Source organism: Zalophus californianus, chromosome 17 (assembly GCF_009762305.2).
Source record: "Zalophus californianus isolate mZalCal1 chromosome 17, mZalCal1.pri.v2, whole genome shotgun sequence".
In the NCBI taxonomy this organism is placed as follows: Eukaryota; Metazoa; Chordata; class Mammalia; order Carnivora; family Otariidae; genus Zalophus; species Zalophus californianus.
Window position 1 is genome coordinate 59,701,962 of NC_045611.1, and position 10,588 is coordinate 59,712,549.

A 10,588-nucleotide genomic window follows, 5' to 3' on the forward strand; every position below is an offset into this window, starting at 1 on the left:
ACTAACAAAGTGCTTAGAATGTGCCTCTTTTAAACGAGTATCCACAATGTTCCAATCACTGTGGCTGTCAAGTATTACAAAAATTCTTAGACCTGAACTATAATCATACAGCATTAGGCACGAGATAAAATAACCTAAAAGTTTTGTGGATTCTTGTAGCCTCTCTTGGCTGTCCTCAAGGCCATTTCTGTGCAGAGAAAAAAATAAGGACATAGAGAAGGGATAACTCCTTCCAATTATGGGAACTTTATGACCCAGCCAGTATTCCTATTGAATGGAATGGTGGAAAGTCTTCATTATTCACTTAATTTTTTAAAAGATTTTATTTATTTGAGAGAGAGAGAGCACAAGCAGGAGAAGCAGCAGGCAGAGGGAGAAGCAGAGGTACTTTCTTTGTATCTTTGTCCGCTCTCAGGCTGCCATAACAAAATACCAGACTAGTTGGCTTAAAGAACAGAAATTTATTTTCTCATACTTCTCGAGGTTAGAACTCCAAGACCAAGGTACCATCAGGACTGGTATGTGGTGAGGCCACTCTTCCAGACAGCTCTCTTATTACATAGTCTGTCTTCTGTTCATGGGGAGAGAGACAGAGACACAGCATGCAAGAGCATACCTTCTAGTATCTTTTCTTCTAAGGATGCCAGTCACACTGCATTAGGCCCCCATCTTTATTACCTCACTTATCCTCAATTATCTTAGTAAAAGCCACACCTAAATATAGTTACACTGGGGAGCAGGACTTGAACATATGAGTTCTGAGGGGGCACAATGCAGTCTATAACAGACTTAACTGTATTATGGGAAGGGTTTTATTCCTTGTGGACATTCTGATGTTTTAGGAGATTAGAGTTGAAGGTAAACAATTTCCCACATTCACTACACCCATAAGGTCTTTCTCTACTGTGCTCTCTGATGATTAATGAGGTCAGAGCTCTGGTTAAAGGATTTCCCACATACACTGCATTCATAAAGCCTTTCTCCAGTATGAACTCTTCGGTGCTTAATGAGGCTAGAGCTGTCACTAAAGGATTTCTGACACTACATTCATAAGGCCTTTCTCCAGTGTGACTTCTCTGGTATCTAATGAGGCTAGAGCTGTGGCAAAATGATTTCCCACATTCAGTGCATTCATAAGGCCTTTCCCTAGCGTGAACTCTCTGGTGTTGAAGGAGCGTGGAGCTATGGCTAAATAATTTCCCACATTCCCCATAATCATAAGGCCTTGCTCCAGTGTGAATTCTCCAGTGTGTAATGAGGTAGGATTTGCAGCTAAAGGACTTCCCACATTCGCTACACTCAAATGGCCTCTCTCCAGAGTGAACTCTCTGGCGTTTAATGAGGTTGGACAGGTTGGTAAAAACTTTCCACAATCATCACATTCGTGAGGTCTTAAACAAGTGTGAACTCTCTGATGCTGAAAGAAACGGTAGCTAGAGATAAAGAACTTACCACATTCACTGCACTCATAAGATCTTTCTCCAGCATGAACTCTCCAGTTTTTAATGAGGTGAGAGCTCTGGCTAAAGGATTTCCCACATTTCTCACTCATAAGGCCTTTCTCCAGTGTGAATTCTCTGGTGTTTAATGAGACTAGAGCTGTGGCTTAAGGATTTCCCACATTCACTGCACTCATAAGACCTTGTTCCAGTATGAATTCTCTGGTGAGTCATGAGGTTAGATTTGTAGCTAAAAAATTTCCCACATTCACTGCAGTCATATGGCTTTTCACCAGTGTGAACTTTCTGATGCATAATGAGGTTGTACTTCTTGCTAAATAATTTTCTGCATTCATCACATTTATGAGGTCATAGTCCATTGTGAACTCTCTGGTGTTGAATGAGGCCAAAACTTTGCCTAAAGGATTTCCCACATTCCCCACACTTATAGGCTTTTCTCTAGTGTGAACTCTCAAATGGTCATGGAGGCTACAGCTTTTTTTTTTTTTTTAAGATTTTATTTATTTGAGAGAGAGAGAATGAGAGAGAGAGAGCACGAGAGGGAAGAGGGTCAGAGGGAGAAGGAGCCCGATGCGGGACTCGATACCGGGACTCCAGGATCATGACCTGAGCCGAAGGCAGTCGCTTAACCAACTGAGCCACCCAGGCGCCCGAGGCTACAGCTTTTGCTAAAGGATTTTCCACATTCACCACACCTGTAACATCTGTCCCTCATGAGGACTTGCTGGTGCTGAACAAATGTGTGTTTGGGGTTGAAAGCTTTCATGCAGTCTTCCCTGTTATAATGACATCTTACACTGTGGAAGGCCACCGCACACTCAGTTCAACTGTTTGGACTTCCTGATGTGAGTGACCTGTTGCTGGAGAAAGCCCGGGTTGGCCAGGAAGTCCTTCCTAATTTCTTCATAGGTTAAAGGGCTTCGCTGACACATAGAATTTGCATTTCTCCAAAAGCGAGGCTCTGCCCATGTTGCTTCTGAAGTGTTTCTCTTCAATTTGCTGCTTACGGTGCTGATGAAGGTTTGCAGTGACATGAAATCGTTTTCCACATGCCCCACACATGTACAGTTTCTGCTTAGGATGTGTTTTCTGGTGTTCAACCAAAGGTAAATGTCTCTCAAGATGGTTCCACACATTTCACAGAGGTGTGCCTTCTGGGGAGACATACCTGCTTTGGGAGTCCTGTCCAGTGACAATACTCTTGCAGAAATGCACTGCTCAAAAATGCAGCCTTATCCTCCACTCCACACCAACAACCTGAAGAAAAGAAACACTGGTAAAGTACATGTTGACTGGTGAGAAGGGGAAACCTCTAGAAAAGTACCTGACAAACCCAGCAAGGAATCAGTAGGACTGTTTTGAAGACAAGAGAGTTGGGTACAGATTGCAGATGGGCTGCTTAGCAGAACTGGGCCTCTAAAGATCACAGGATGTGGAAGGCCCCACAAGGTGAAAGATACACCATGGGGTACAATATAGGAGGGAAAGGCACAGTCTACTACTTGTTCCCCTACAAGTAACATTCAGCACATCTTGTCTTCTGCTGCCATGGTGTGTTATGTAGAAGTTATGTATGTTCGGGCCCATGAAAACATGACTGCAACAGAGCAGCTGGTATTCAATGGCTGTCTAAGAATATGTGCACACATCATGACACAACATCTGGAAACCGATGTTGGAGAGCCCAGCAGGCAGAGCAATAATGGGTGGGATGCGGAGTTCACCAACATGGGGAATAACCCTGAGTTGGAAGAGTAGAAGTGACAAGCAGCAGAGATGACCAGTTGGCAGTGTCAAGAATGGGAAAGGCACTAATGAGGTTTGGCCACCGTTGTCATTACTACCACCAATACCAAATGGAATAGGTTTCTGATATGATTTGAACAGAGCTCTGACATTGTGTGTCCCCCCGGGCCAGGTTCCCACTGAGCTCCTCCTGCTTTGGCGGGATTCATGCTATGGACTCAATATTTGTGTCCCTGCAAAATTCTTATGTTGAAAAGCCCTCAAGGTGATGGTATAGGAGGTGGAGGGCCTTTGGCAGGTGAATAGATCATGAAGGTGAAGTCCTCATGAATGGGATTAGTGTCCCTGTAGAAGTGACCCCAGAGAGCTCTCTCATTCTCTGCCATGTGAGGACACAGGTACAAGATGGCTGTTTATGAACCAGGAAGGGGCCCTTACCAGACACTGAATCTGCCAGTACCTCAACTGAGGACTGCCCAGCCACCAGGCTTGTGAAATAAGTATTTCTTGTTTTAAGCACCCAGCCTATGTTTGTTTGTTATAGCAGTCGGAATGGCCCGAAACAGAAATTGGTATGAGAAGTAGGGTACTGTTGCAACAAATACCTAAAAAAGCGGAAGGAGCTTTGACACTAGGAGATGGGTAGGCTGGAAGACCTTTGCAGTGTGTACTAGCAAAGGCCGATACTGTCATGAAGGCAGTGCTAAGAGCAATTCTGGTGAGACTTTAGGAAGAGGTGAATTGTACCGAAAGCTTCTATCTTCTTAGACGATACTTAAGTAATGGTGAACAGAATGTTGGTAGAAATATGAATGGTAAAGACCATTCTGGTGAAGTCTCAGGAAGAAATGAGGAACATGCTATGGACAATGGATACAAAAGGATGAATTCTGTTCATCTTCTAGTGTGTTGTAGAAGTAAAACATAAAAGCAATTAAACTGGATATTTAGTTGGGAAAATTTCTAAACAAAGTGTTGAAGGAGTGGCTTGGTTCTCCCTGACTGCTTATAATAAAATGCAGTTAGAGAGAAATGATTTGAAGATAAGATGGTTAAGCAAAAAAGAGGCAGAACTTAAAGATTTGGAAAATTCTCAGCCTATCCACATTGAATAAAAAAGAAAAAGCAGTGTTCATAAGGAAACACTCCGGGTATGGCCAAGTGACTGATAAGGATATTAGTATGCAGATGTACCACAGACTTTATCAGCCATCTCCATAGAAGCCAGGTGCTGTTCTTCAAGACGAGGGAAGAATGACAATCCCTACCCACCTCACACCTCAAAGTGATCGGATCCTCAGGGCTGCCATTCCCACACCAGACCAGAGAGCATGGGCCAGTGGGGCACAGTGATTTCAAAGGGTGGGTCCACTTCTCTGGTTCAGGCAGGCCAGGCTGTCCCTACCAGGGCCTCAGGGAGGGGGACCCTGCTGAGAGCTGTAGTGTGCTCAGCAGAGTCAGGGGGGCAATACTCAAAGCAGTAGGACCTGGACCCCAATACCGGTTAGAGTCACCAGCTCATGATTCCAGTTTGGGAAAAGCTGTAGTCATGAGACCCCAATGCAGGAGAGCACCAGAGGCAAGACTGCTGCCTAGGAGAGCCTTGGAGGTGGGACTGCTGCTTAGTGGCCTGGCACACCATTGAACCATAGAGGTTTATTCTTGAGGCTTAAGGTTTAATGAAATTTGCCTGGGTGTTTTAGACTTGGTACCTGTCACTTCTTTCTTCCCTCCCATTTCTTCCTTTTGGCATGAAAACGTCTACTCTACTCCTGTCCCACCACTGTATTTTAGAAGCATATAACTTATTTGGCTATATGTGTTCACAGCTGGAAAGGAATTTGTTGCAGGATAAATCGTACCTTAAGTTTCACCCACATCTGATTTAGATGATATTTAGATAGACTTCTTGGGGCACCTGGGTGGCTTGGTCGGCTAAGTGTCTGCCTTCAGCTCAGGTCATGATCCCGGGGTCCTGAGATCGAGCCCCGCATCCCTGCTGAGCAGGGAGCCTGCTTCTCCCTCTCCTCCCTCTCTCTCTGCTGTACCCCACTGCTTGTGCTTTCTCGCTGTCAAATAAATAAAATCTTAAAAAAAAAAAAAAAGATTTGGGAGCTGCTGGAATAGGATGAATGTATTTTGCATGTGAGAAGGACATGAATTTTAGGAGCCAGGGGTGGAATGCTATGGATTGAAAGTCTGTGTCCCCCTCAAAATGCTTGGTGAAATTCTAATCCTCAATGTGATGGCATCAGGAGGTAGGGACTCTGGGAGTGGATTAGGTCATGAAGGTAGAGGCCTCATGAATGAGATCAGCGCCCTTATAAATGAGGGCTCCCTAGCCCCTTTCACTATGTAAGGACACAGAAAGAACGCAGCAGCTATGAACCAGGAACGGGGCCGCCACCAGAACTATACCATGCTGGTGCCTTGATCTGGACTTCCCAGCCTCCACAAGTGTGAGAAATAAAAATATGTGTAACCACCCAACCATGTTGGTTTGTTATAGCAGCATGAACTAAGACAATTCATTTCCATCCTGTGAAGCACCAGGGGTTCTCTACCCCACCCCCAACATAAGCAACTACCTGGGACCTGGGCGATACAAGTATTCAGGGAAAGACAAGACAGAAGGGCACCCAGGATTGGCCTAGCACAACTCAACACATGATATCCTGCAGGAAAAAAAACTACTACAAAGCTTCAGAGGAGGATCTTGAAAGAACAGATTCTGATCCATATAAGTAGTGACTATGTCAGTAATGGCAATACCCAGCACAGGTTGGCATGAGGAAATGTCAGCTAGAAAAAGGAAGTAGACCTGGGGCACACAGGTGCCTGGGATCTGGACAGTCACCTGGCCAGTGGGAGGGCAAGCAAGCAAGGTAGGAGTCATTAGGATGACTGTAAGATGCCTGACCCTGCATCCTTCCCTGGGAGTCTGCAGGGAAGCAGGCGCTGGGGCTACTCAAGGACAGAAGAGGGCAGTGCACACACCTCCACCCAACCAACCACAGCACCTACCCAGGAAACTAAGGAAGCAAGCAAAGCCCATGGTCCTGATGTGAGAAAAACACAGCTATCCCTCAGGAAAGAAGAAGGACAAAAGGTATCTCAGGACACAGGAGTAGGTTTGAGGGCCTTACCCAGGGAGGTTATCAGTGCCAAGTTCTCCAGCATCACATCGTGCTACAGGCATCTCTGAGCCTCATCAAGGAGACCCCATTCCTCCAGGAAAAGTACACAGCCACGTCCTCAAAGGTCACAGTGCCCTGCTAGAATGGTGACAGATGAACCACAACAGTCCACTTCGGAGGAGCCCAATCCCTTCCCCCACAACATCTACCCCATGCCCACCCTCCTTCCAAGCTCCCCAACTCAGAGGAGAAACTAGGCCGTGGCACCACTGGTACCATTGTGTCTTCATGAACCCATTAATCATGGGATCCAGACACCAGCAACAAGAGGCAGGTGGACAAATATATATCTGAGCTGTGGGCCTGGCATAGAGGGATCCAGCTGCCCGTATTACCCTGCTATGGCCAAGGTCTCAATACCAGGTCCTGGAACCATCAGGTACAATCTCTCTCCCAGTGAACATCATTCTTTAGAGGGCACATCTCTCACATCTCTGGATCCCATAGCCACCACCACCTCACTGGCCCACTCCATGTGACCTGGCATGTCCCTGGACTCTCCACATCTTGTGTTTTATTCAGCATCTCTTCATCCCACTGGTGAGGGTGGAATTCCTACCCTACAGTTATGGAGATGGCCAAACATACGATATCTGACACCGGCCAGATGAGATTGACAGCAATTCATTAAGTACATACTCACGGCATGTGAAAGGAGGACATGCTACACCACACAGGGCAACATGGAGGTTGTACTCCAAAAAAAAAAAAAAAAAAAAAATGAATCACCAGGAGCTCTGGGATGTAAGCTTTGTATCATCAAGAAGAAGTTTAACTTGGTTCCCATGAAAAGATGTGATTGGCTTGTTACATAACTCCATAGATTGATAGGGAACTGAAACCCTCTACAAAGGGATGAACTGGAACTGCTCTGGTCTCATTGATAAAAAGGAGGTGTTTGGTTGGGAGAGCTTACCTGCAGGAGCGGAGTGGGGAGGGGAATTTGCACTCAAGCCAACTTCACCATCCCATTTTCACCACACGTTAAGGGCACCCATAATGGGTCTTAAATTTAGGCCTATGCTACAACTTGGCAAATGGCATCCAGATCATGCTTGACATATTCAAACAGGATCCACTATTATCTCTTACATACCATGGTTTCCACTAGTGGCCACAGCACCAAAACCTAAGACGACCTCCCTGCCTGGTTCCATTCCTTGCCTCAGAACGACATGTGGCTCTCAGACGCCCACATGGCCCTCCTCCACTTCTGTGCCACACTTGCTGTCCCCTCAATAGTCATAGCCTTTCTTTGTCCCCCTAACCCTCATCCAAAGCTCAGCCCACTGGCCTAGTGACCCTGACAGATGACCACATATGCTCCCGACCTTACTGTTCAAGATGAATGAAACACCACAAGCCCCACCAAAGTTCTCATGAAAGTGGTGAATAAGCCCCTGCTCTAACCTGAGATCTTGCCTCTGCATCCAGCTCGCGTCCACTCTTCTCCTGGAGGCCTTGGCCACCTGCCAGATAACACTACCTCTGAGGCCCCTCCACCCCTTCCCCCTCCCCCATCCCCACTGATAACCACTTGCCTCCCTCCACCGTGTTTGTAAAGCTTGACACCATCAGCCAGGTATCCAGGCCAGAGCCCCAGGCCTCTACCTCCGCCCTCCCCCTCATGGTCCCTTAACAGCTTTACCACCACAACTTGAAGATCACCCCTCCTAAAAGTGACCCACATTCACCCGCTTGGGTCCACACAGTAGCCACCACAGTTGGGCTGTTTTCACCCTGAACCACACCCCAGATTTCAGACCTATTTATTTAGCGGCCCGCTTAAACGCCTCCACTCAGCGGTCTCCGAAACATTTCAGGCTCTTGGTGGGTCAAAGCACAGCTCCTGGTATCCGCAGTGACTCCTAGTCCTATAACCACGTTCGTCAGGAGCGATGACGGAGCTGCCATCCCTACTTCTCAACACCGCCTCCGAGTCTTGCTCCACAGCCTCAGCATTCCATCAGCAAATCTGGTTGCCGCTTTCAAAACACAGGTCCGCAGTCCAGCCGCCTCCCAGCCGTGGTTCCGGCCCCCAACGTTCGGCCGGACTTCGGCGATGGCCGCCACCCTGAGCTTCCGTCCTCCGCCTCAAGCGCAGTCAGTGCCCACTCCGCACGCAGACGGGGCCTGTAGGGCCTTGGGGAGCTCGCCTCCGTCTTCCGAAGCACGCTTCCCATCACCCCTAGAGCGGACACCCAGGTTTTCAGGCGGCCACGCAGTCCCGACTCCTGCCCCCCGGCTCCTGGTTCCCACCTGAAAGACAGACTCGTGGTTTCCTGAACATTCCGAACATTCCGTTATCACCTCCAGGACCCGACACAGCCCGGGACCAATTCCAGGCGTAGGCTCCTCACGGCCGTCTGCAGCGACCGCCAGAAACAGGCGCACTTCCCGATAACCCGCGGCGCGGACGTAGGGCCCCACGCTTGGGGGCCCTCGGCCCAAGGACCGAGCGAGCGGCACGGAGTCCGGAGGCACCACGACCCACGGAACGCGTGGCGCAGGGTGAGGGACGGAGCACCTTCCTGTGCTTGCACGGCCGCCTCCGAGGCCACGACGCGCGGAAAGGCCAGCCTTGGAGGAATGAGTCCACGGCGGGGCTCGACGGACTCGGGTCGCCCCGTACCCCTGCCCGGCCCTGATACGGAGGCCGGCGCTGGCTGCTCAGCCTCAGCGCCCCCACCGCCCCCACCAACGGCCCCCGGCCCCCGCCCACCGCCGCCGCGCCGTCCGACGCCGGGGCCTGGGCCGCAGGGCCGCGAGCCGCTCGGGCCTCCGGGGTCTGGTGGGGGGACGGCGGGGAGGGCCCGGGGGACGAGCGCTTCCCTGCGGCGGGCCCCTGGGCGCGGCCGCCGCCGTCGGACTCCGGGCGGAGCGGACACCCGGGCCGGCGGTCAGGGCCCCGGCCCCGCCAGCCAAGGCCCGAATCTGTGCGGCGGGGACAGCGTCTCCCCTCGCGCCCTGTCCGTCCCGTCACCGCGGCGCCCGCCCGGCGCTCCGAATCCCAGAGCCGACTGACAGGACTTCAGGGCACAGCCAAAACGGTCGACTACCAGAGCGATACCGGAAGTCCCGCCCTGACGGTTTGGGGCTCAGCCGGAAACGCCGATTTGGCTTCTGCTCCTGCTGTGCCCGGTGACCAAGGCCAAGGCCCCTCGTCGCACAGCTTTCCGGACAACGGAGTTCTCACAGAGCCACAGGCGCGCGTAAGGGCGCTCGCGCCTCACCTCCAACCCAAAAGGCCGAACTGCGCCGCGAGGACCTCTGGGAAATGGCGCCTTTAGGTTGCCGTAGGGAGGAAGGACTTAGCTCCTTCTTAAAGAGGCCGTACATAGATTTCTAGGGAGTCTGGGTGCAACTGAGCACCTCTTTGGAGATATGTTATTTTAGAGTCCGTGAAGCTCAACATGCTCTCAGAAGCTAAACATATCCTTTCGGATGCTCCCAAAGGCTACAGATCCAAATGCACAAAATTTTCCAGTGAGTCACAAAATGTGTCCACTGGTAGAGGAAACGAATAAAAATTACCGTATAGTAATTCAAATGCATGCGCTCTGAAGAATTAGAGCCAGTTTTAGGAACTGAACTGTGTATGTTCAGAGACAAGAGGGAAAATACTCCAGATAGGGACATGACAAGAAAGATGGAGGAGGATGTGCTCCCCTGAAGCAAGAGTACAGATATGGGTCTGTATAACCTGTGATGTCCAATTTGATGAGCTTTTATCCATTCACATCTTTTTTTTTTTTTTTTTTTAGATTTTATTTCTTTATTTGACACAGAGAGAACACAAGCAGGGGGGAGTGGGGGAGGGAGAAGCAGGCTTCCCGCAGAGCAGGGAGCCCGATGCGGGGCTCCACCCCAGGACCCTGGGACCATGACCTGAGCCGAAGGCAGTGGCTTAACGACTGAGCCGCCCAGGCGCCCCCCATTCACCTCTTATTCATTGTCCTTATATTCCCTTCCTTTAAGATCTGACCTTGATCTCAAAAATAGAAAAATGGAAGAAATACTATTTTGATACAGGACAATGTCTGCAGTGTTCACAGGTGGAGCATGCATGCAAACGGTGCTCTGAATCCCAAAATGTAGGAGTAGCTTAAATCCATGATCTCATCTCATGACTGAAAAGAGGTTATCATTTCCTGTGATTACAGGGAGTATTCTGCATGAAGAATT

General features: G+C 49.4%; 1 protein-coding gene and 1 pseudogene across 1 annotated transcript; one reads left to right on the top strand and one right to left on the bottom strand.

The window, feature by feature from the left end:
• Positions 1-900: 900 nt before the first annotated feature.
• On the bottom strand, positions 901-7,800 carry LOC113936238 (annotated as a pseudogene).
• On the top strand, positions 5,590-9,427 carry LOC113936237 (translation initiation factor IF-2-like). Its single transcript, XM_027619296.1, has 3 exons — positions 5,590-5,631; positions 8,357-8,506; positions 8,720-9,427. The coding sequence occupies exons 1-3, from the start codon at positions 5,590-5,592 to the stop codon at positions 9,425-9,427; spliced, it is 900 nt and encodes a 299-aa protein (XP_027475097.1).
• The last annotated feature ends 1,161 nt before the right edge of the window (positions 9,428-10,588 follow it).

Bases quoted from the DNA above. Each gene is read 5' to 3' on its own strand.
- LOC113936237 (XM_027619296.1), top strand. From the start codon at position 5,590: ATGAACCAGGAACGGGGCCGCCACCAGAACTATACCATGCTG. The intron at 5,632-8,356 runs GTGCCTTGATCT...CTTGCTCCACAG, and splicing joins ACCAGAACTATACCATGCTG to CCTCAGCATTCCATCAGCAA. The intron at 8,507-8,719 runs GTCAGTGCCCAC...TATCACCTCCAG, and splicing joins CGTCCTCCGCCTCAAGCGCA to GACCCGACACAGCCCGGGAC.